General features: G+C 38.4%; 1 protein-coding gene across 1 annotated transcript in view; it reads left to right on the plus strand.

Annotated features, from left to right (window-relative positions):
* Positions 1 to 27,192, plus strand: part of NT5E (5'-nucleotidase ecto) — an 87,869-nt gene that overhangs the window by 30,704 nt on the left and 29,973 nt on the right. Inside the window, exons 2-3 of the mRNA XM_043999658.1 lie at positions 855 to 1,077; positions 6,141 to 6,329. Coding sequence (XP_043855593.1) covers positions 855 to 1,077; positions 6,141 to 6,329 — 412 coding nt within the window. The remainder of the gene's footprint in view (positions 1 to 854; positions 1,078 to 6,140; positions 6,330 to 27,192) is intronic.

Consider the following 27,192-nt stretch of genomic DNA (forward strand, 5'->3'; position numbering starts at 1 on the left):
AACTGAGGCAAACTGGGTTAAGTGACTTTCCCAGGGTCACACATCTAGTAAGTATCTGAGGTCAGATTTAACCTCAGCTCTTCCTTACTCCAAGCCTGGTACCCTATCCACTCCACCACTGAGCTGTCCTAGGGGTCATGATACCTTTGAGCAAAGTCCTGTTGATTTTCCCTGGAGTTCGTGGTGGTTGGAGAGTTACATTGATATGTTGTGAAATAGCAAGCAAGTAGGTTTACAAAAGGGAAGAGGACACCTTGAGAGTAATTACCGAAAACCTCACACTTGACTAGCAAAGAGTCCTCAAAGTATATTTTCTTGTGTTTTATATTTTTAAATTTTACTCAAGGTAGCTCTCCACCCAAGTCCTTTTCTGATGCTTCATTGTGATGTGAAGGCAACCCTTTATTGAAACTCTTCAAGGGCCATTCGAGTACAATTCAGGTTATGGTCTATATATCTTTGGCCTATATTTATGAGAAGGGACTATGATCTGGTTCATACCAGTGAGGTGGCACAGTACATGGAGTGTTGGACTTGGAATCAGGAAGACCTCGATTGAAGACCTGAGTTCAAATCCTGCCTCAGACATATATTAGCTGTGTGACCCTGGGCAACTTACTTAATCTCTCAGCTTCATCTGTAAAAAGGGCATAATAATAGCACCCATTTCACAAGGTTGTTGTGAAGATAAATGAGATGACAGGAAAAATGCTTTGCAAGTTTTAAAGAGCAATATAAATGCTAATTATTATTATTAACTTTCATTAAACCATATATCCTTGACTTCTTTAAATGCTGAGAGCAATTATTCCAAAGGACCTAATTTATATTTTTCTGTCTTCATTTTCTACCAGGCCCTGGGAAACCATGAATTTGATAATGGAGTGGAGGGATTGTTGAATCCGTTACTTAAGGAAGTCAAGTTTCCAGTTCTCAGTGCTAACATTCAAGCCAAAGAACCACTTGCATCTCAAATATCTGGATATTATCATGCATATAAAATTCTACCTGTTGGTCAAGAGAAAGTGGGAATCATTGGGTATACCTCCAAGGAGACCCCTGTCCTTTCAAGACCAGGTAATTTTTCCTTTTATGGTAAACATTATTCTAAACCAATTCAGCAAAATAAGATTTTGGCATGTTTATTACAGATGCTGTATAAAACCCCCAAATTTTGTAAGCTTGGGCAAGATAATATTGACTTGAGAGAGCATTTCTTGATAGAATTAATTTTGTGGAGATATATAGATATTACGTGAAAATTATTATCATTTGCTCTGCTTAGTGAATTGTTTTGTTGACCTTAATAGAAACGTTGTCTATTCTAGTCTAATGGAAGGTAGAAGAAGATGGACCATTCTTGGCCTTATCCCACTAAGGCTCATTCCAACTTGATCCCAATTCTGTGACTCTCTGATCTATAAAATTAAACTTTTGGTTTTACAGACAGAGTGGACCAATAAGTTTATCATTGGAGTCAGCTCTGCTTTAAGCTGTCATTATATAAGTACTTGAGAGAAGTTGCCATCCATTGTGAGCATGGAATGGGAATTTGAAAATAGTTAAATTGCACTGGGGAGAAAGTAGACAAGAGAGATGAACAGTTTATAATTCCCCCCACCCCCTTAACAGATCTCCATAATCTGACATCACCATTTTGTTAAGTGCTACAGAGACACCATAAAATCAAAGTAATCAAATCTAATAACTGGCAGGAAGCTCAAAGGATAACCAGTCCAAACTCAACCTAACCAAGAATCCTTCCAATAACCCATGCAGTCCAGTGAGTGGGAACCCCATTCCCCCCTAGCATAGCTCAATTGCTATGAAGTCCTTTCTTACAGTAAGCCTAAATCTGTCCTTCTATTGCTTCCAACCATTATTCCTAGTTTGACCCTCTCAAGTCAAGCTGAACAAAGCTAATTCCCCTTGCACATGACAGCCTATAAGATAACTAGAAAACAGTTATCATGCCTCCCCTAAAGTCTCCTCTTCTCTGAGCTAAGTATTTCCACTGGTTTCATCCATCTCTCATGGCATATTTCCTAAGTTTCTCACCATCCTATTGATAGACCTCAAGCCATGCTTTAGTTTCTTTCCTAAAATATGACTCCCAGAAATGACCACAGTATTTTAGGTGTGCCCTCACTAAGGGTACTGTATAGAAGTTACCTTGTTTTGGAAACCATACCTCTTTTAAGGTAGCCTAGCTTAATGCATTAGCTATTTTGTCTGCCATGTCAAATATTCTCTCATTAAAATGAAAGTAATAACAGTAATTCATTTAAAATATAGTACTTTAAAGTTTGCAAAATAATTTTCTTTTATAACTACCTAGGAGGTAGGTAGTACAATGCAAGTATTTTTATCCTCGTTTTATAGATGTGTAAAGTTACTATCTGATGTAAGGGACTAAAATTCTAGCTAGACTGTCTAAAAATCTAATGAGTAGTCGCCATAAATTATAAGCTTTAGCAAGAGTTTAGACTTTTAAGTATTTATTAAGGAGCATAAGAATTTGGTGAGGAGAGAGAAAGAGGCCAAGATTCTTTCATCTATCTATTTAAGGGAGCCAGAATCTCAGCTCCACTCAAAACCAAGTTCCCAGGCAAAAGAGCACTCGCTCGCTCCTCCCTCCTCCCTGAAACCTCCTCTCCAACAGGAAACAGGGCTGTACACACACACACACACACACACACACACACACACACACAGCTCCAAGCTAATTGGCTGGTAGCTCTGATTGACAAGTCCCACAAGTGGTTCTATAGATGTAACTTCCAGATGCTAAAGTGGTCTCTAAATCACATGCTTTCTCATGGCAGAGCTTCCTTATAGTATCTCTCCAGCAGGGGTGCCATTCCAATTCTCACAGATGAGGAAACTGAGGCTTGAAGAGCTTAACTGACTTGCCCATTGTCAAGAAAGCAAGAAAATGAGTATTTATTATGCACCCACTTTATTCCAGGTATTATACTGGGTACTAGAGATATAAAAGCAAAAGTGATTTTGTTCCTTCCTATATGATCTAGCTAAGGGAGGCAATATGACTAAATGTAGGCACATACAAAGTATATACAATATAGATCATTTCTTCCCTGATTGATTTTCCAGCCTGCTCCACACATGTTATTCCAAACCTTCTCTTCTCATGCTTCCCATGCCTTCCTTTCTCCCTCTCTTTCAGCAGAGGAGCTTGCCTCTTATATCAGTGAGATCATTGAGACAGTTCAATATGAGCATCTCTACTTTTCTTCATGTTAAAGCCCCTTCACATCATTTCCTACTCTCTCTTCCTTTCTTCTAGTGTCTGGAAATGAAGGGGACCTTTACCAAGACCAACTCATCTAAATTTGCTCTTGATTTCATCCTGGCCCCTCTTCTCTTCTCTATACTGTCTTTCCTGGTGACCTTATCAGCTCCTATGGGTTAGTTATTGTGGAAGAAAAGGAAGGAAGGAAGAAAAAAAAGGAAGGGAGAGAGAGAGAGAGAGAAAGAAGGAAAGAAAGAAAAGAAAGAAAGAAAGAAAGAAAGAAAGAAAGAAAGAAAGAAAGAAAGAAAGAAAGAAAGAAAGAAAGAAAAGAGAAGGAAGGACAGATTAATATTTATATAGTGCTTACTATGTGGTTCCAGGTACTATGTTAAGTGCTTTACAATTATTATCTCATTTGATCCTCACATCAACCCTGGGAGGTAGGTGCTATTATTATCCCCATTTTACAGATGAGGAAACTGAGTCAAATAGAGGTTAAGTAACTTGTCCAGAGTCACATAGTTGATAAACGTCTGAGGTTGGATTATAACTCATTAAAAGAAGTCTTCCTGGGGCAGCTAGGTGGCGCAGGGGATAGAGCACTAGCCCTGGAGTTAGGAGTACCTGAGTTCAAATCCGGCCTCAGACACTTAACACTTACTAGCTGTGTGACCCTGGGCTTAACCCCAATTGCCTCACTAAAACAAACAAACAGACAAACAAAAATGAGTCTTCCTGACTCCAGGCCTGGCACTCTATCCACTGTACCACCTAGCTGCCCCATATCATTTATGTGCCAATGACTCCCAGATCTGCATATCCAGCCCCAGCCTTTGCACTTGAGTTCTGCATCACCAGTTACTTATTAGACATTTAAAACTGGATATTCTACAGATACTTTGGTGTTTTGCTTTAGCTGTATTGGTTTGATTGGGGAAGGGGGTCTTTTATTATTTAAGTTGGGGAAGTTATTGGCATGTGACTGATGAAAAAGGGGCATAAAAAATATTTAAAAAGCAAAACAAAACAAAAATTTTTTAATCCCCAATTATTGAGGAATCAGGGAGAGTACTGGATTTAGAACCTCAGAAGAACTGGCTTGGGATTCTAACCTCCAGCACTTACTAGCTATGTTCATGGACAAGTCACTTAACCCTTTTCTTAATCTGTAAAACAGGATTGCTGCAACATTGTATGGATCAAATTGAGATAATGTGTGTAAATTTCTTTGTAAACCTTAAAGCAAAACAAAAATGTTAGCTATTATTGCCCACATTTTTCAGAGGAAAAACTGGAGGTCCAAATTAAGTTATTTGCCCAAGATCACAATTCTAATAAGTTCCAGACCTGGGACTTGAATCTAATCAATTCTTATAAATCCAGTGTTCTTCCTATTTAACCAACCTACCTCTAAATCATTGTTCCTCTGATCTATTTCTGAAAAATTTTAATTCTTACATGTAACCCTTGTTTTAGTGGCTTCCTCCTGACCTGAGGAATCTGAGTACACTCTGTGGGGAATGTTCGCTTTTTTAGCTTATTTCTACCTCCAATGGTTGTTTTGAGGATCCAGTGAGATTATGAACATAAAAGTGATTTGTAATACTTCAAATGTTATGTAAATATAAATAATTATTGACATCTTTACTGTTATTTTTATTTTAAAATATTAATACTTAGAAAAACATAATGTAGAAATCAGCTACATAGAATTTAATGTTCATGCGGATGAGCCTACCAAGGGAAAGAAGAGAGAAAAGAAAAAGGACTGATTCATATACTGTTATGCTTATTTCAATGCTCCTCATGAATTTAGGAAAGGGAATAAAGTAGGAAAAAATAAGAAAATAAAATAGGAAAGGGAATAAATAAGCATTTACATAGCACCTACTATGTGCCAAACACTGTGCTAAGCACTTTTTTAAATCATAAAAGTATTTTGTTATTTTCCAGTTACATGTAAAAATAGTTTTCAACATTCGTTTTCATAAGATTCCAAATTTTTCTCCCTCCCTCCCTTCCCTCCGCCCTCCCCAAGACAATCTGATATAGGTTATATATGTACAACACATTAAACATATTTCTGCATTAGTCATGTTGTGAAAGAAGAATCAGAACAAAAGGGGAAAGCATCAAAAAACAAAAACAAAAAAGTATAGACAATATGGTTCAATCTGCATTAAGAATCCACAGGTTGTTTTTTTCTGAATATAGAGAACAGTTTCCATCATGAGTTCCTTGGAATTGTCTTGGATCATTGTGCTAAGCACTTTTTACAAATATTATCTCATTTGATCTTCACAACAACTCTGCAAGTTAGTTATTATTATTATCCTCATTTTATAGTTGAGGAAACTGAGGCAGACAGAGATTAAGTGACTGCCCAGGGTCACACAACTATTAAGTGTCTGAGGCTGGATTTGATCTCTGGTCATCCTGATGCCAGGCCCATTGCTTTATCCACTGTATCACCAGCTACCTCCTCTTCTTAAAACAAAAAATTTGAAAGTCTCATCACTTTGCAGATTTGGAGAAGTGTAGCATAGTGGATAGGGGCCGGCTTGAGAGTCAGGAAGACCTAGGTTCAAAATCTACTTCTGAAACACTGTCTGTATGATGCTGGGCAAGTCACTTAACTTTTCAGTACTCCAGGCAACTATTCTTTTAAGACTATAAGTAGCAGAGATGGTTCCAGCCTGCATTAAGTAAAGGGAATTTCCTCCTTGGGTGTTCCCTACCATACTAAATTTATATGTCCAGTACCATCCATCCATCCGTCACTGTTACTATGAGCATCTTGGTACATCTGATCCAGAAAAAAAAAATGACTACTTGGATACAGTTTGAAAACTAAATAATCAGTATCTGCTTTGTTTCCTTTTTTTAGGAAAATATTTAGCATTTGAAGATGAAATCCCTTCCTTGCAGACCCAAGTGGATAAGCTGAAAACTCTTGGAGTGAACAAAATTATTGCCTTGGGCCACTCAGGTTTTGAAATGGATAAGCTCATTGCTCAAAAGGTGAAAGGTGTGGATGTTGTAGTGGGAGGACACACGAACACATTTCTCTATACAGGTAATTACTTTGAGAAAATTTTATTGATAAGGCCATAAAATAACTTTAGTCATCTTTCTTTCATTTGCTAGTTTTTATTACTATTTTTGAAATTTAACTTGTATCAAATGGCCAGGTATACTATATGCATAATTCTTACTCAAATGGAAGTTACTAAGCATGGTTCCTTGATGTGACCACAATAGGCAGGCCTTCCTAGAACCACTTCCCCTCATTATTACAAACCTTCTTACAACAATGTGTCATTAAAATGTGTCCTTTTATTTATTTTTGTTAGTTCATAAATTTTTTCTTTTTCTTTGTCTTAACACTCCCCAGTGCATTCCTCCCTTTTCCCTTCCCAAAAAGCCATTTCTTATAACAAGAAAGTATAGAAGAAGGGGAAAGACAGTTCAACAAAACTAACCAACATATCTAAAAAAGTCTGACATTATAGGTATCATCTCTCACCTTTGCAAAGAGGTTGGTGGAGGTGCCTTCTTGGGTATTTTCTTTGGAGTCAAGCTTGGTCATTTATAATTTTATAGCATTCTGTTTTCATATAGGCATTTAGAGATATAAAATTTCTCCTAAGAACTACTTTGGCTACATCCCATAAGTTTTGGTACGTTGTCTCATAACTGTCATTCTCTTTGATAAAATTATTGATTGTTTCTATGATTTGTTGTTTGACCCACTCATTCTTTAGAATGAGATTATTTAGTTTCCAATTAACTTTTAGTCTATCTTTCTATTTCTATTATTACACATAATTTTTATTGCATCATGATCTTAAAAAAGATACATTACTATTTCTGCCTTTCTGCATTTGACTGTGAGGTTTTTATGCCCTAATACATGGTCAATTTTTGTGTAGGTTCCATGTACTGCTGAGAAAAAGGTATCCTTTCTATCCCCATTCAGTTTTCTCCAGAGGTAGTATTCAGTTTTGATTGTTTTGTTATTGTTGTTTCCATTCACATTACTGTAGTCAGTGTGTGTGTGTGTATTTTCCCCCCTGGTTCTGCTTACTTCACTTTGCATCATTTCATACAAATCTTCTCATTCTTTTCTCCCTTCTTCATTGGTGCCATCTTTATAAATTCTTACATTTGAAGTTAATAGCCTTGAGCCATTTGAGGCCAACTTCTACTGCTGAAAATATATATCTAGAATCTCAGAAGGAAACTTCAAAGTTATCTAGTCCAAACACCAAGCCACCAAGGGCAGGAATACTTCTTACAATACCCACTGGATAGGCGGCATCCAGACTCTGCTAGAATACTCAAAGTAAAACTGAGCTAAACTATGCCAAAAAACAGTCCAATTCTGTTGTTGGATACCCATTAGAAAATTTCTTAAGGAGAAACTTGTCTGATGGAGATGAAATGGACCTCCTTGAAACTTCACAAACTTTTCCCTGTTTATTTTGACACCAGCTGCTTCTCCCATGTACACTGTTGCTCTGCATGAAGCAAAAAGTCAAGGTAGGGACCTGAGGGAAATGGCTCCTGAACTCAGCTGAAACAAGTTCAAAATCAAACCACTGCTAGGTGGTGCAGTGAATAAAGCAAGCAGGCATTATACTGTCATAAATTATTATATACTCAGGAAAATGAAAAGATTCAGCATCTATCCCACTTGTTCCATCTCCCATCTTTCTATCTTATCCTTCTTGCTAAACTAAGAAAATCCCACAGAATAGTATGCACCTTTTGCTCAATACCAAATATGTAGGAGTAAGAATTACAAATTACAGACCATACATATGGAAGTGGATCAAGGAAAAGCTACTTTTTCCATTCCATAATGATACCCCAGATATCATTATCACAAGATAAAACTTGTTCTAGTGATTATCATATCCATCAAAAATTCAGATATTAATAAATAAATAATTTTTAAAATTCAGATATTTATCCTCATGAGATGATAACAGTAATTAAGGTCGAACTAACTGGGAGATATGGATGGAAATCTGTGTGTGTGTGCGTGTGTGTGTGACAGACAAGATAGACAGGGTGTGGTAGTTCATTTTAATAAAATGTAAAACCAGAAAAATAATAGCATTTCTATAATCCCATCATTCAAATGACATTGTACTCATTTTTACCTTTCCAGTTCTCACTCCTTTAAGCCCTGCCTGGGGATCTATTTCTCCTTCCTGTCCCAAATATTGAAAGTGCTTCCAGATCATTTTGTTTCCATCTCCTGTGTTTGTGCAAATAACCCAAGCAACAGGTCGGTAGTTTTTCTCTCCCTAGGGGGAAAGTGGGCTTATGGTATTGTAAGAAGATTGTGTGTATGTGTTAAAAGCTACAGCTACAGGACTAAGAAGTGGAACAGATATTCCTTTGAAGAAGTTAAATCTAAGAGACAGGTCTGTGTGATTACCATTAAAAAAAAATGGGACAGAACAAGTTAAATCCTGCTGCACTTACATAAGAGGATTACTTTTTTTTGGTCTTTCACTTGATGGGAAAGGTAGTCTTGCTTTGCTTTCTTCCCCTACCCCCAGATGGTAACTGAATTTCAGTGTTTACAGTTGAATCTTCCACCTCACCTCCTTTATCATTTATATGTCCAAACTCTGTAAAGTTGTAGCACTTAACATCTGGAGATCTACTTGGAAGACAGATAATAAGAGTTTACATCTCTATGGCATGTTAAGATTTGCAAATCCTTTTACACAATAATAACTTACTTTTATATAACACTTTACAATTTATGAAGAGCTTTGCACATTATTTCATTTGAACCTCATAACAACCTGCTTTTATAGTCTTCATTTTACAAGTTAGAAAATGTCTTTTCCCTAGGAGTTCCCTATGCCACTGAAGTCATAGTTACAATCCCTAATCCTCCTATTCAACATATAAAGAAACTGAGGCTCAGAGAGTCATGTCCCACTAATAAAAATTCTACATCCTATGATTTAGCCACTCTACCCTGCAGCCTGTAGAAGGGGGCCTTTAAATCCTCAAATATTCCAGAGATCCAATGAGCTCATTTTTTTTAAAAATTGTGGTTTAAAACAAAAGAACTCAAGAAGACTTTCCCTTCCTAAAACTAATGTTTATCTTATCATAGAGCAGGAGGTAAATTGTTAGTTGCTACTTAGAAAACTAACACTAAGAATTAAATTCCTTTTCTGAGCATTTGCTGAAGCTGCCACTAATTTCTAAAAAGATGTTGGGCAACTTTCCCTAAGAGCAATCTTGTGGGCCCTGACCTAAAATAAAAGTGGAATTCTTTGTATGCCTGGTAAAATAACAGAGAGGGACTAAAAGGCACATCAGGAAACACTATATATCCTGGTTTCCTTTTCTCTCTTCCACTATCTAGAGGCCTAGAGAGAAGATTTTCTTCCTGGTGCGATTTTGAATGTTTCCATGTGCTCTGGAAAGAGATGCCATTCCTGAGTTATATCCTATTATATGTGATTAAAATGTTTATTGAATCAAATGTATTCAAAGGAATCCAATTTTCTTTGCTTCCAGACTGGATAAAATAGATGTGTAAGATTTTCAAATGTTCTCCCTGACTTAGGGAGCATAAACACTGACTATTTCTAATGCTTGGGACCTTCCTTGGGCAAATCCCTTAATTTCCCTGAGTCTCAGTATACTTGTCAATAAAGGGAGATGGTCGGACTAGGTGACCCCAGAAGTCTCTCATACCTCTAGATATATGATCCTGTGTAAATAAATTTAATGAGGGCAGGATCCCTTACTTAGGATAAATGATTAATTTTAATAGTAGAGTTATAAACAGCTCCCTCACTAATGAATTCGTTATTATGCATCACTGTAGCCAGCATTAGCTCTATAGAATGGGATGGATGATACATTTCACATTCTACTTCACTGGAAATATAAGATAAAACTTTAAATATAATTTGGAATAATGTTTCTCAATTGAGCTTCTTTCAGGTGATTCTTGCCCTGAGCTTTGGCTAAAGGGACAGTTATTGCTTGCATGTTAGGGAAAGCACCTAATTTATAGTTAAAGATTTTATTGCAATTTTTGAGTCTTGTTTCTGCAAGGTGGGTTTTTTTAACCTTTTGTTTGACCTCTGTGAACCTCCATTTACTTATCTGTAAAATGGAGTGTTTACCTTCTTTACAAGTGTGTGGTGAGCAAAGCTATTAAAATGTATCATTAATGGTATAAGCTCAGTAATTGTCTATCTTAACTTTCTGACAATCAAGGTCTAGCCTATCTAAATATAGAGAGCTTCCTTACCAGGGTGATGACTTCTTTGGCCACAGCAACTCTCAAAGACCATCTATTGAGTGATACAAGGTTACAAGCTCTGGTGGATAGGCTACCGACAAATGATCAAATCCCAGATATTGACTAGTATTCTTAGAACAAAAATTTTCACCTGATGATCATCAGGCTTGGGAGAGCTGTCCAAGGGTCAATCCATCATTCATTCATTCATTCATTCTACAAACATTTATTTTCTTCCTTCCTTTTCAAAAATATATTGTTTTCGGGGCAGCTAGGTGATGCAGTGGATAAAGCACCGGCCCTGGATTCAGGAGGACCTGAGTTCAAATCTGATCTTGCACACTTGACACTTACTAGCTGTGTGACCATGGGCCAATCACTTAACCCCCATTGCCCTGCCAATGTATGTATGTATGTATGTATATATGTATGTATATATATATATGTGTGTGTGTATGTATATATATGTATGTATATATGTATATATAGTTTTCCAATTACATGTAAAAACTATTTTTAACATTTGTTTTTTAAAATTTTGAGTTCCAAATTCTTTCCCTCTCACTTCCCTCCCCGCCCCTTGAAATGGCAAGCAATTTGATATAGGTTATACATCTACAATCATCTATTAAGCACCTACTAAGTGCAGAGTACTGTGTTAGGTACTGGGAGAAATTTTTAAAAATTTACAGGTCAGCGAGGGATCAGGTTCAAGTAGGGATAATTATCCAATATTACGAGATGAGTATATCAGAGAGTTGCAAAACAAAATCTGGGGAGAAAAACCCTCAGGAAAGGCAGGAAAGGAGCAGGTGGCATCTCAGTTAGACTCAAAAGAGTAGGTAGGAGCTTAATAGATGTAAGGGGAGAACATACCAGGCATAAGGACAAACACACAGTGGCAAGAGAATGCAAGGCATCTTTGAAGGACAAAAAGTTGACCAGTTTGACTAGAGCAAAAAGTACCTCAGGAATACAACATGGGATGACCCTAGTAGACTGGCACCAGATTTTAGAGGGCTTTGAAAAGACCAGGCAGAGCTTGAACTCAACTCAGCAGGCATTAAGGAGCTACTGAAGATTTCTGAGCAGGGGAGTCACATGACCAGATCTCCAAATAAGAAAGATTATCCCAACAGCGGTACAAAGGATGGATTAGATGAGAGAGAAAACAGAGATAGGAAGACCTGTTAAGAGACTCTTGTAAATAATATTCCAAGTAGAGGTAATGAGAGTCTATAATAGGTTGATAGCAATGAAAAAAGAGAGAGATGCTTCCAGGTTGTAATTGATAGGACTTAGTATCAGAATGGAAACGAGGGGTAATGATAATAATAACAACAATAATAACTTTTTCAAAGCACTTAGTGCCAAACACCATGCTAAAAAACACTTTACAAATATTATCTTATTTGAGCTGCACAGCAACACTGCAAGGTGGTGCTGTTACTATTGCCATTTTACAGACAAAGAAACTGAAGCAAACAGAGGCTGTTACTTGCCAAGGATCACAAAACTAGTAAGTGCTGAGGCCAGATCTGAGCTCAAGTTTTCCTAACTCTAAACATGATGCTCTAGATAAAAGAGAAAATTAGGCAAGGATAACCCCAAGGGTATAAAGATAAGAGAATGAATAATGCTGGTACTTGCACAGTGAAAATCAGAAGAATTAGGTTAATAGGGGATTTAGCTTTAGACATGTTGAAATTGTGTATCAGTAATGAGGACTCATGTACCATGCATTTGGAGTGAGTGAGGTCATATTACTTTTATGACTCTTTTCTCCAGTGGAACAGCCTAGAAGCAGGAATGGGGGAGTTAGAGTGTAGCAGTAGTAATAAGACGAGGAGAAAGAAGAGGTTTGTAAAGTGTTTTATATATATTATCTCATTTTTATCCTTACAACAACTCTGTTAATTAGTTACTAATAATAATTATTAGCATTAACATAGTACTTTAAGGTTTGCAAAGTGCTCTATTATTATAATTGTTATATATTATAATTATTATATTAATATTATTATCTCATTTGATCTTCATAACAAACCTTTGAGAACAACTATAAGGTTGTGAACCTGAGAGAATGAGTAAATAATCCTGGCAATGACATAGTGAAATCAAAAGAAAAAGGGAATGATGTCAGAATCATGAAATCCAATGTTGTTTCTCTATGCATACATCCTCTTTGACCTCTCTGTAGCTTTCATCACTTTCAATCACCCTCTTCTACTAGAATCTCTCTTGTCCTTGAACCACAATCTGCTGGCTCTCCTCAGATATACTTAATGGATCCTTTTATGACTTACTGTCTCCTCAGATTCTCTCTCAATACAAGGTATGATCATTATCTTAACTTTACAGAAGAGAAAACTGAGGCCCAAGACATCAGCTGACTTGCCCAGGCTCACATAGCCATTAAATGTTGGAGTCATGATTCAAACTCTAGTCTTCCTGACTCCTAAGTCCAGTACTCTATCCACTATAACTGAACAGAACAAAGGTCACTATAAGAATAGAAAGAATCTATGAGATTGACAGAGTGGAAGAGTTTAGGAAGTTTGGATTGGAGAGTCCAATTTCAAAGTTCTAGATCTTAGAAGTATAAGGGGCTAAAATTCTAGCCAGTCTGTCTAAAATATCTAATGAGTGGTCGCCAATAAATTATAAACTTTAGCAAGAGAATTTAAGTGTTTAAGTATTTTTTTTTTGCAGGGCAATGAGGGTTAAGTGACTTGCCCAGGGTCACACAGCTAGTGTCAAGTGTCTGAGGCTGGATTTGAACTCAAGTCTTCCTGAATCCAAGGCCAGTGCTTTATCCACTGTACTACCTAGCTGCCCCCATTAGTATTTATTAAAGAGCATTAGGATCAGAGAGAAAGGTAAAAATCTAACTATTTCTAAGAGACCCCATCATCTGACCCGCCATGGCGAGGTCAGGAACCAAAAGGACCCAGTTCTTCCTCCTTCCTCCCTTCTCCCAGAAGCCTCCTGTGAAACTGAGAACATCCCCCATCCACACATGCACACAGAGTTCCAAGCTAATTGTCTGGTAGCTCTGATAGACAGTACCCACAAGCAAACGTCACTTCCTGATGCCAAGGAACTTACCACATGGCTTGCCCTCAGATGCCTTCTCCTCATGGCAGAGCTTTCCTACAGTAACTCTCCAGCAAGTGGCATCACCCCAATCATTACAGTAGTGGCATAATTCTGAAAGATGGCTTTAATATGCAACTATGTAAGAACATTTCTGAAGTGAGATAGGGAGGGGAGAGGAGGGAGATTTGAGAAAGTAAAGGAATTATCTAGTCATATTGTCAGAAGGGTTATCAACATGAGTTAGAATCTTTCAGGATCATAGCTAAGAATGAGTCAGAAAGGAAGATTATGGTTGAGATACTCAGATTATTGAGGAAATTGACTGATTAATTTGGTTAGTAGACAAGGGATGGAAAGGTAACGAAATCCTCTGTTAAGGCTAAAATTCTAGCTAAACTGTCTAAAATATCTAATGAGTGGTCGCCAATAAATTATAAGCTTTAGCAAGAGTTAGACTTTTAAGCATTTATTAAGGAGAATAAGAATTTGGTAAAGAGAGAGAAAGGCCTAGATTCCTATCTATTAAAGGGAGAGCACATTTCTAGCTCCACTCTCCACCAGAGTCCAGAGGAAAGAGCGCGAGACTGATCGCCAGTCTCTTCCTTCCTCCTCCCACTAGCCCGCGTCACTTCCTGACGCCAAAGAAAAGACTCCTGGTCTTGCCCTCAAAGACCTTTGCTTCATGGGAGGAACTCTTCTACAGTAAGTCTCCAGAAGGTGGCGTCATTCCAATCGTTACACCTCAAAAGAGGACAAGTCATTAGAAGATAGTAGTATTGGAATGGTCTGAAAGTGGTAATGGGAAGCAAGAATTATGCCTACCATTGTGTTGACTCTGTGATAGAAGTCTTGATGAAAGAGCCAGATTTTCATTAAAGAGAAGAAATGAAAGGAATGTTATTTGAAATAAAGAGGATCAGGTATGGAGCATCACAGATTAAAGTCAATCTCTTTTTCTATGTTGATTGGTTTGGCTGAATTTTTTTTCTTTTTTTTTTCTTCATCCTTCATGACTAGAGATAATTCTCTGAGTGAGTAGAGGGAGCGGAAAATGGGAAAATGTAAATGATAAATCAAAATATCAATAAAATATATATTTAAAAGAATTTTAAAAGAAAAGAAAGTGTATGTTCTAGAGCAGGGTTTAAGCTGGGATCCATGAACTCTCTTTTTTTAATTTGTTGATACTTGTATATCAATATAATTGGTTTTCTTTGTAATCCTATGTGTTTTAGCTCATGTATTTGAATTTTTATATTATTCTGAAAGGGGGTTCATAGGCTCTACCAGAGAGCCAAAAGGGTCCACAACACAAAAAAGATTGAGAACCCTGATTCTAAAGAGTTATAAAGAATGGTCTAGGCTGTGGTTATTAGTTCTGGGAAGGAAGGAGGGAAAGAGGGAGGGAGGGAAGGGGAAGGGAAGGAAAGAGAGGGAACAAGGGAGGAAAGGAGAGAGGGAAGGAGGATTTATTAAGTGTCTACTATGTGCCAGATACTATGCTAAGTGCTTTACAAACACTTTCTCATTTCATCCTCACAATAACTCTGAAAGATAGGTACTATTATTCCCATTTTATACTGAGGAAACTGAGTGAAACAGAGGCTAAGTGACTTCCCCAGAGTCACACAGCTAGTAAGTATCTGAGGCTGGATTTGAACTCAGATTTTCCTAACTTCCATCAACACTCTATCCATTGCACCATCTGACTGTCTTAAGTAGTAGGTCTAAAGAAGCAGCAGGTTTTTTTTCTCCTTTGGAGATGATCTGGACTGCCATGGAAATCATTTTTCTTTCTCATATTTTCATCAAGGATACCCTTAACCTATTATAAACACACACACACACACACACACACACACACACACACACACACTTATGGTTACAAGGATATTTGCTACTATGTTCTCAGTTACTTGGGGGTTTGGGGTGGGGGAGGTAACATGTGATATTTTTCGTTCTTAATGGGTCTTCTTCTATTTGAGATCTTTGGGAAAATATTTCCTGAATACCTTTAAAAAACATATTATGGCCAGCACAAATATTTTCTGTATTTATTTGGTTAGGTACAATTTCCCATAGCTCCCTTTCCCCAACCCTCTCCACTGAGAACCTTGCCTTATATTTTACAGAAAAAATTGAGGCTACTTGCCATGAGTTCCCTCTTCTTCCCTCTTCTTCATCTCCTTTCATATCCCTTCTACCACTATCTCCTCCTTCATCCCTATCTCACATGACAAAATGGCCTTACCCCCTTACCAAGGCTAATCCCTCTACCTATTCAAATGATCCCATTCCATTTTATCTCCTCCTCTGTCATCCCCACACTGTCACTTACTTTTAGTCTCTCCCTTCTCTCTTCTCCCTTTAATCTCTCCCTCTCCCTAACTCCTTCCCTACTGCCTACAAACATGGTCATGTCTACTCCATCTTGGGGAAAAAACCCTCACTTGATCTTTCCATCCCTCCTATCATTCTGTAACCTTTTCTGCCCTTCGTGGCATAACTTCTTGAATAGGCTCTCTGCAATAGATGTCTCCACTTTCTCACTTCTCACTCTCTTCTTAACCACTTACAATCCAGCTTCCTATCTTATCATTCCACTGAAATTGCTCTCACCAAAGTTACCAGTGGTCTAAGAGTTGCCAAGTCCAATTCTCCTCAACCTCTCTGCAGCCTTTGATGCTATTGATTACCTTCTCCTTTTTGATACTTTCTTCTCTCTAGGTTTTCATGACATAACTCTCTCCTGGTTCTCCTCCTGTCTAGCTGATCTCTACTCAGTCTCCTTTGCCAGCTTCTCATTCAGATCATGCCCTCTGACCAGTGGGATCCCTCAGGATTCTGTCCTGTTCTCTCATCTCTTCTCCCTCTATACCAAAGCTGCTATACCTCTCTATACTGTGGGTCGCAACCCCATATGAGGTCATGTAACTGAATGTGAGTGTCACAAAAAATTTGCCATAAAAGATTATGTATATCTGTTTTACATACCCACATACCCAGGATCACATAAAAATTTCTTGGGCTAAAAGGGGTTGCGAATGAAAAGAGTTTAAGAAGGCTTGCTCTATACTACTTCACTTAGTGATCTCGTCAATTCCCATGGATTTAATTACCATCTCTATGCTGATGATTCACAAAGCTGCCTCTCCTGCCCCAACCTCTCTGATGACAGAAAATCCTTTTTTTTTTCTTTTTTGTTTTGTTTTTTTTCCTGCGGGGCAATGAGGGTTAGGTGACTTGCCCAGAGTCACACAGCTAGTAAGTGTCAAGTGTCTGAGGTCAGATTTGAACTCAGGTGCTCCTGAATCCAGGACTGGTGCTTTATCCACTGTGCCACCTAGCTGCCCCAGATGACCTCAAATCTTGAATCACCAACTGCTTTTCAGTTATCTGGAAACTGGGTGTCAAATAGAGAACTTAAAATAAATATGTCTAAAATGGAACTCATTAACTTTGCCACTAAACCACCTCCCTTTTATGTTGCCTTTTACAAGGACAATATCATCTTCCTGGTCCCTTAGGCTCTGTAAGGGACTAAAATTCTAGCTAGTCTGTCTAAAATATCTAATGAGTGGTTGCCAATAAATTATAAGATTTAGCAAGAGAATTTAAGTATTTATTAAAAAGCATTAGGATCAGAGAGAAAGGTAAAAATCTAACTATTCCTAAGAGACCCCATCATCTGACCTGCCATGGTGAGGTCAGGAACCAAAAGGACCCAGTGCTTCCTCCTTCCTCCCAGAAGCCTCCTGTGAAACTAGGAATATCCCCCATCCACACGTGCACACACAGCTCCAAGCTAATTGGCTGGTAGCTTTGATAGACAGTGCCCATGAGCAATGTCACTTCCTGATGCCAAGGAAAAGCCAATGGCTTGCCTTCAGACACCTTCTCCTCATGACTGAGCTTTCCTACAGTAACTCTCCAGCAGGTGGCGTCGCTTCAGTTGTTACAGCTCACAACCTTGGTGTCATCCTCAATCCTAACTATCTCTCACCCCCCATATCCAATCTGTTGCCAATATCTACCGGTTTCACCTTTGCAACATCTCCTGAATACACCATCTTCTCTCCTCTGACACTGCCACCACTTTAATGCAGGTCCTCATCATTTCATACCTGGATTTCTGCAATAGCTTGTTGGTAGGTCTGCCTGCTTCAAGTCTCTCCCCACTCTAATTCATCCTCCATTAAGCACCAAAAGTAATTTTCTTAAAGTGTAGTTCCAACCATTTCACTCCCCTCCTCAATAAACTCCAATGGCTCCCTATTGCCTCTGGGATCAGATACAGAATGCTCGATTTGGCCTGCAAAGTCCTTCATAACCTAGTCCCCTTCTACCTTTCCAGTTTTCTTTAACCTTACTCCCTGATTTGTACTCTTTGATCCATTGACACTGGCTTTTTAGCTGTTCCATGAACAAGACACTCCATCTCTGAGCTCCAGGCATTTTCTCTCCTTGTCCCACATCTGTGGAATTCTCCCCTTCTTCATCACCATGTACCAGCTTCCCTGGCTTCTTTTGAGACCCCATTGAAACCCCACCTTCCACAGTAAGTATTTCTCAACTATATACTGTATATGTCTTGGGGGTTTTTTCTGGGGTTTGGGGTGGGGGGCAATGAGGGTTAAGTGACTTGCCCAGGGTCACACAGCTAGTAATTGTCAAGTGTCTGAGGCCAGATTTGAACTCAGGTCCTCCTGAATCCAGGGCCAGTACTTTATCCACTGTGCCACCTAGCTGCCCCATATATGGCTTGTTTTTACATATTATTTGCTTCTTGTCTCTGCCATTAGGTAATAAGCTCCTTGAGGACAAAAACTGTCTTTTGGGGGGCAGCTAGGTGGTGCAGTGGATAAAGCACTGGCCCTGGATTCAGGAGTACCTGAGTTCAAATCTGACCTCAGACACTTGACACTTACTAGCTGTGTGACCCTGGGCAAGTCACTTAACCCCCATTGCCCCGCAAAAAAAAAAAAAAATGTCTTTTGGCTCTTTTTGTATACCAAGCACCATGCCTAGTATATAGTAGGCACTTAATAAATGTTTATTGACTGACTATTTAGAGGTTTTATTGACTTAAGTCCTAGTGTCACTCCTTCCCATAGTATATTGTGTCCTGATGTGTTCAAAGTAACACATTCTGTTGATTATAATAGATCACTGCAGGAATGCCTTGTCATGTTTATTTGTCCTTAGAGTTTCATCTTCAAATATTATTGTGATAATCTTCTGAAATGTCTGGGTCTCACACTAAGTTCTCCTTGGGCTTATTTTCCCCTCGATTGCATTGAGCTGTTTCATGAAGCAATCCTGCTCATAAACTTTTATCACCTTCCATAATGTTTTACAGATAAGCTGTACTACAAACAAATGTTGCATCAAACTGCCACATCTTTCTCCTTGGCAAGGATCATAGATCTACAGTTGGAAGTCACCTTAGATCCCATTTAGTTCAGTGCCCTCGTTTTACAGAAGAGAAAACTGAGTCCAAGGGAGACTAAGTCCTCTGTCCAACATCAATCACATAGTAAGCATTAGAGGCAGAATTCTAACTCAAGTCCTCTGACTTTAGATCTGGGGTTTTTCCACTGGCTGAAACCATTTCGGGGTTCTTTCAGCCTTCTGGAGGCAACAAGATAGAGCAGTAGCTAGAGTTTTGGACATGGAACCAGGAAGTTTGTTGAGTCATTTTTAGTCATGACTGTAAAAAATTAATTATTAATAACTATAACTAACCTGGAAAATTATAATAACTGGACTTATGAAAAATTATGATTATATGAAAAATGATAAATTTAGAAAAATTATAATTGGGCAGTAAGTCCCTTCGTGGTTGCCATTCAAATGTGAAATATTTTTGGTGACTAGCCTAATTTGGGGGGCTAATCTGACTGGAGGACTAAACTGGGGACTGTTGACTATTTGACTATCTGACTTCGTTAATTTAATGTGTGCCATTTATAAAGTTCCACCACACTACTCCACTCCCAAATTGATAAGCACAGGATTAAGAAGCCTCTTAGCTAAATAATCCAAGCAGAGTTTATTTATGAGATACTGTTAAAAATTAAGAATACAGGAAAATAAAATGTACAACCTGATTGCTTTCCTGTGGTCTCTTTCCACTGAGTCTCTTTCCCACCTGCTGCTCTTCGAACTTCTTGAATACAATAAGGGCCTTAGCCGCCTCCGGCCTCAGGGCACATTACATTTTCCCTGGTTTGTATTAAGGCCTGTAACCTTCTGTCTGTCTGCTCTGTCAGTTTGCCCTTCGGCCTCTCTTTTGCCTACTCCTAGTCCTTCTCATCTTCTCCTGCGTCCTTGTAGCCCCGTCTCTAGTCTCCAATCTTTGTCGTCTCCTCAGCCGCCTCTTGACCTCTTCTTGTCCATCTGAACCCCTGAGTCTTGTCTATCTACTCCGTCCTCAGCCCATCCTCTAGTCTGTCCTCGCTCCTTCTTTTTCTAGTCCGTCTCCTCTAGGCAGCCCTTCTCCTCCTAGTCTATCTAGTCCGTCTTCCTCTCAACAGCCCCCCCCCCAGTCCATCCTCCTGGTCTATATATACCTTTTCTTCTCTCCACTCAAATCTCGGGGCTTCCTTCACCCCCACAGACCAAGCTAATCCGCCAGCCAGAGCTGCAGCTGGGGGGGGGGGTGTTCTCGAGCCTCATGCCTCAGCACAGGCCATCCAGGATCCTTCAGATAGCTCCGCTCAGGTTGGAGGAAGCTGGGAGCTTTTTTTTCCCCCCAGCTGTCTGACCTGGCGTCTTGTATAGCCCACGGGGCTTTTTCGTTCAGCTGAAGCTGAGGAGGAGGGGGAGAGACCCTGAGGGCCTAAGGCTTTCTAATCTCAGCCTAAAGGTAGGGTCCCCAAATCAAAATAAATTTCCACAAGGCTTTGCCACATTTTCTTGTGATCCCCCCCAGTCAAAGGCTAATTTTGCAGATGGGGAAACTGAGGCAAAGAGGGTTAAGTGACTTACCCAAGATCACACAGCTTGTCTGAGAGACTGGATTTGAACTCATGAAAATGAATCTTTCTGAATCCAAGCCCAGCATTCTATCCACTAAGCTGAGTTTAAAGTCTGCATTAGACACTTATTAGCTGTGTCCCTAGACAAGTTATTTAACCTCTTTGCTTTGATTGAATTTCCTAAATTATAAAATGGAGAAAATTATAGCACCTACTTCCCAGCATCGTTGTGAAGATCAAATAAGGTATTTGTAAAATGTCAATACAGTGATTGGCACTTAATACATTAGTGAAAGTCAGCGTCTTTACTTTTGTCCATTTCCCATTTTTCAGAGTCCATAACAAATTTGTATAAGTTTGGTTAGAGTTGCTATAATTGTGCACATCATCTCTGTCATCCAATTTGGTATTGACTTTTACCCTTCCACCAACCAGTCACTGATCCCACTTATGTAACCAAGTTTCCTCTCTGTCAAAAAAGAGATACATAATCAATGCTAAAAAAAAAAAGTGACTAAATTGTTCATATTGTTTGACTCATTGATCCCACTGCTAAGCATATACTACAAGAGATCAAAGGCAAAGAGTTCCTTCTAATGTCTTCATTGCAGTATTTTTTGTGGCAGTAAAAAACTGGGAACAAAGTAAATGACCATCAGTTGGGGAGTGGCTAAGTAAGTTGTGATCCTTGACTGTTACGGAATATTACCGGGTCATGAAAAACAACAAAGAAGAATTCAGAGAAAAATGATGAGGTTCATTTGGACTGATGCAATGATATAAGAAACATGACACAACTACAATGTAAAAGAGAAAACACATCAAAATTAAACTGAATAATGTGCAATTTTGATCACCAAGCAGACTGAAAGAAAAGTTGTTTTTTTTTAAATCTCCTCCATCCCTTCATTACATAGGTAGGGGACAATGGGCATGGAATATTGCATTTGGGGTCAAACGTGATTAATATGTTCATCAGTTTCTCTGAACTGTTTTTTTTCCTTCTCTTTTTTTGTTGTGGGGCAATGGGGTTTAAGTGACTTTCCCAGGGTCACACAGCTAGTAAGTGTCAAGTGTCTGAGGTCGGATTTGAACTCAAGTCTTCCTGAATCCATGGCTGGTGCTTTATCCACTGGGCCACCTTTTTTCTCTTTTTAAATCTTTGTTCCAACCTCCTGGGTGAGGTGAAGAATATATTTAGAAATTAATGTGATACAAAAACAAAAGATATAAATATTTTGAGAACTTAATATTGTACATTATGTGTATAAAATTTGTAATACATTTCACTTTTTGTGATATTCTATACTAACCACTTTTTAACTCTTCTTGAAGAAACTATTTGTCAAGTATAGGTATTAGGCTGTTTATACAAGTGAAACAAATTTGGAATATACTCGACGCTTATCACAAAGTCTGTTTCTGTAGTATTTATAGTATTCAAATATTCCCTTTGTATAATGAAGTAATTTCCCCCAGAAATGTCTCCCCACTCATCCCACCCCTACATTTGATTGACCAGGCCTGTCACTAAGATTTCATTCAGTTGACTAATCACTATTGCACTAGCAAGGCTAGCCCCACAAAGATAGCATGAATTGTGTCAATCAATGGGTATAGTCCAATGTTTAAAAAAAGAACAATTAGGTGCTACCATAGCTCTAGGAGGACTCAAAGAACTTAGTTCCACAGTGACCCAGTGAAACTTTTTGCCAACAGCTGATGATCAGTGTGATAGCTCACCTTGAATTCCAACCCACTTCACTTTGACTCTGCCTTCAGAGACATGCAGATGGGACTCAAGGGGCTGACTATACAAAAAGACCAGCTAAGAACCTGTACAGAAATACCGATCTGAGAGACTGAGAAACTGGATTTAGAAGCACTCATTTTACAATGCCATGAGCAGAATCAATATGTGAATGGTATTGACAGTTGACCAGTAAGTGAGTATCTTCTCAAGTTTCTGATAAATGCTTTGGGGATTCAAAAGAGAGGGCCATTCCCTACTTTCAATACCAGAAACCTTAGTAAGAGTCAACAAATCAAAACAGTAGTCTACAAGCATTTGGCTTCAATTCTTAATGCTGGAATATATATTCCAATATAGGATAGCTTCAGAGCTAGAAGGGATCTCAGAGGCCATTTAGTGCACTCCTAGCCCCTTTCAACAGACAAAAAGAAGGGTTGTCCAATGCCTACTTTACTTCTGTTTTCTGTACCAAGGGAAAAAACCATCATGTTGAAAATTACAGAACAAAGATGGCTAAAAATGGAGATGATAACCAAGATAAGTAAGGAACTGAGTTGTCCTTGATGAATTCAAGTCATCTGACCCAGAAAAAATACATCCTTTAGTTCCTAAAAGAACCAGCAGGTGTGATCACTGAGCTACTGTCAAAAAAGATATGAAAGTAGTGGAGAATGAGAGAGGTGCTGTGACATTGCAGTAGGATACGTGTCCTGACTTTCAAAAAACAATAGAGAATAGTCTGCAAACTTTAGACCAGTGAATTGAACTTTGATTTCTGAGAAAATGCAAGAATGGATCATTAAAGAGAATAGCGAACATCTATAAAAGAAAGTAAAGTTTACCAAGATCTCTGCATGACTTCATCAAGAACAGGTTAGGACAAGCTAACCTTACTGGATTTATTTACCAAGTTACTAAACTAATAGATTTGGGTAATGTTGTCGATCTAGTTTACTCAAACGCTATTAAAGTATTTGATACTAGTCTCATGGTTCAGCCTAAAAGCATAACAATACCATCTTTCAACACTACTTTTACTGATTGTTAACAGAGAGATGAGTCATTTAATTTGGGCAATATGGCATTAACATTACTGATTGCATTTTACCAAAGTTTTAATGCCTTTCCATTTTGATTGCATTTCATCATATATTGCCTTTAGACTGTGCTTTCAGAATCACTTTGGGTAAAATATACCATGTTCTTCTGAATTCTTCATATTTGTCATTTCTTAAGGGAGAATATTACATTCATATACCCTTCTTTGTTCAGTCACTTCCCACTAGTTGGGGATATACTTTACTTCTAGCTCTGTTATCACAAATAATGCTATTGTAAACATTTCTGTTCATATAAATCCTTTCTTCTCAATTGTCTCTTGAGATAGAATCCAAGTAATGGGATGGCTGGGTCAAAGGATTTGATAATTTAATAACTTTGTTTGAATAAATCCACATTCGTTTCTAGAACAGCTGAAAAACATTAGCTGCTTACCACTTGCAGATCAACATTACTGTCTTCTTCCTACAACCATTCCAACAAAAAGTCTTTTCATCTTTTTTAGCTTGATGACTATGAAGTGACCACTCAGGATTGTTTTAATTTCCAGTTGCATGCTTATTAGTGATTTTTAATCTTCTTATGGGTGATATTAATAGTTTGCAATTTTGAAAACTATTTTTCAGTTCTTTGATATCATATAATGGGACATGGCCCTTATTCCTATATTTGTTTCAATTCCCTATAGATTTTTGACTTTGAGTTTTTTGGAAGAGATTTAATGCAAAGATTTTCCCCTAATTTGAAACTTTTTATTTCAGCTACATTGAATTGAATTTGTGCTTAAGCTTTAATTTGTATATAATTAATGTCAATTTAGTTATAAGGTTTTAAATTGTACAGGATCAATAATGTGGAAATTTATTTTGATTTGGGGACCCTACCTTTGGGCTGAGATTAGAAAGCCTTAGGCCCTCAGAGTCTCTTCTGTGTGGGAGATGCTGGTGCCCCCTCCCCTGCTTCAGCTGAGCCAAAAAGTCAAAAAGCGCCGTGGGCTGTACAAGATGCCAGGTCAGACAGCTGGAGGAGAGATCCCCAGCTCCCTCCACCCTGAGAGGATCTATCTGAGAGATTCCGGGCTCATCCAGGTGTAGCCTGTGCCTAGGTCCCTAGGTGTGCAGCAGGGGGCACCGGCCCCTGGAGCCCTGGGTATGGTATGCATGAGACACTCAAGCATCCCTGTCCCCCCAGCTGCAGCCCTGGATGACGGATTAGCTTGGTGGGGGTGGAGGCGCAAAAAGCCCGAGATTTGAGTGGGGAGAAGGAAGAATATATATAGACCTGGGAGTTAGACAGAGTAGGGAGGCCTGCGGACAAAATTAAAGGAGGCTGACAAGATTAGAAGAACGGAGGAGAGGGGTGGCAAAGGCGGCAGAGGGCAGACTGACAGAGCAGACAGACAGACAGAGGAGGAGGCAGCAGAGAGCACAGAAGAGGTCAGCACAGGGTACAGGTTGGACAAAAGCAAAGATTATAGTTGAGTTGGCCACGTATTATAAATTTTAGTATGTTGTCTCATTTTTATCATTCTCTAATATGATTGTTTATTGTTGTGATTTTTCCAGATTTATTCATTTTGGAGGGGGGCAGGCAACAAGGGTTAAGTAACTTGCCCAGGGTCACACAGCTAGTAAGTGTCAAGTGTCTGATGCTGGATTTGAACTCAGGTCCTCCTAATTTATTCATTCTTTAGGATACTATTACTTGGTAACTATTTAAGTTATTTCCTATGTGTTTTCCTAATTAATTACAATTCCTATTTTGTTATACTTTGGTAAAATACATCTTTAATGTTTCTGTCTTTATATATTTATTGTGAGGGGCAGCTAGATGGCACAGTGGAAAGAGCACCGGCCTTGGAGTCAGGAGTACCTGAGTTCAAATCCGGCCCAGACACTTAACACTTACTAGCTGTGTGACCCTGGGCAAGTCACTTAACCCCAATTGCCTCACTAAAAAAAAAAAAAAAAAAGGTTGTGAGTTCTTTATTTTCCAAGATGTGATCTGTTTTTGTGAAGCAATGCTGAATAATAGTTATATGCCTTCAGAATCCCATTCAGCAATTTCCGAAGATCTAAGATATCTGGTTAAAATCCTTGATTTCTTTCTTATTTATCTTTATACTAGTTTTGTCTAAGTCCGAAAACAGAACATGGAAGTTCTCAATTTTTGCCTTATTATCTATGTCTTCTTATAATTCAGTTGGTTTTTCTTTAAAGTACTTTTAAGCATTTAGCTGTGGGTTTTGGTACATTTTTATATTAGTGTTGTTTTATATCTATGATGACTCTAAACATAACGTAGTTCCTCCTGGACATCTTGTAACCATATCTATTTTTGAGTGCTACTTTTCCTGAGATTATGATTGTTGCTCTTGCTTTGCTCAGTTTTACAGAGGAAATAAATCCTCAAATTCCTTAGTTCTTCTGTGTGTGTGTGTGTGTGTGTGTGTGTGTGTGTCTGTGTGTCTGTGTAGGAAATTTGGAGAACCTGAATTTTTTTGCTCTACTCTGGATCTTTTCTTATTTCATAGGTTCCATTGCACATGGTCTGTTCCTCTGTTATCTCTCAATACATAACTAACTCAACATCTTTTCTGCATATATATGTTTTTGGTTTTGGTTATTGTTGTTGTTGAGTTTGTTTTGTTTTTGTTTTTGCAGTGCAGTGAGAGTTAAGTGACTTACCCAGGGTCACACACAGCTATTAAGTGTCAAGTGTCTGAGGCTGGATTTGAACTCAGGTCCTCCTGAATCCAAGGCCGGTGCTTTATCCACTGTGCCACCCAGCTGCTCCCCATATACATGTTTGTGGTGTCTTCAATATTGCTTCTTCTGCCCAAATTATTACTGGTAATATGTTACAGTCTACTTATTACCTTTTTGGATCATTTGTAATTTTGCTCCTGGTATTTTGTGATATGTAGCCATTCATAGCTCTGTCCAAAATATAAGTACTGATGGACTAAGTCAGTGGGTTACCCCTCCAGTGACATATCATAATCATCCTGTTATAATGGAAAGGGTCCTGGGATTTGTAGTCAGGAGGCCCAGGTTCAAATCCTGGCCCTGACACCATATGAGTAGGCAAGTCACCTCACTTCTATGGGTCTCATTTTCCTCATCTGTGAAAAAAGAGGATTACACTAGCTGGTTTCTAAGACCATCTAAATCTATGATAATTTGATCCTCCATTTAAAATAAATCAGTATGTTCACTTTTTTGTTAAGATTTTCCATCTTTGGGGGTAGCTAGGTGGTGCAGTGGATAAAGCACTGTCCTTGGATTCAGGAGGACCTGAGTTCAAATCCAGCCTCACACACTTTACACTTACTAGCTGTGTGACCCTGGCAAATCACTTAACCCTCATTGCCCTGAAAAAAAGATTTTTCATCTTCTCTCTTCCATTTTTTCAAAGTTTTTCATTAAAAATTCTTATTTTCATACTTATATCCTCCTTTAGTTATTGTATTAGGCTTTCCTTCCAGACTGAAGATTCCTGTGGGTGTTTCAGTCTTTTCCTAGAGTTCCATTTGCAGATACTGTTGAATTATTTTCTTCTAGAATTTCATCTTGAATTCTCTTCCTCCATTGTATTTCTTAATTATAAGTGGAGATATTTTTCCTAGCTCATTTTCTTAGTTTTCTCCTCTGTTGTTTTTCCCTCCATGGGAATTTACTTGTGGGAATTCCTTTCCTTCCTATCATCTGTCTATCTGTCTATATTTGTCTATACCTGTCTACCTGTCTACCTATCT

This window comes from Dromiciops gliroides, chromosome 4 (assembly GCF_019393635.1).
Source record: "Dromiciops gliroides isolate mDroGli1 chromosome 4, mDroGli1.pri, whole genome shotgun sequence".
Classification (NCBI taxonomy): domain Eukaryota; kingdom Metazoa; phylum Chordata; class Mammalia; order Microbiotheria; family Microbiotheriidae; genus Dromiciops; species Dromiciops gliroides.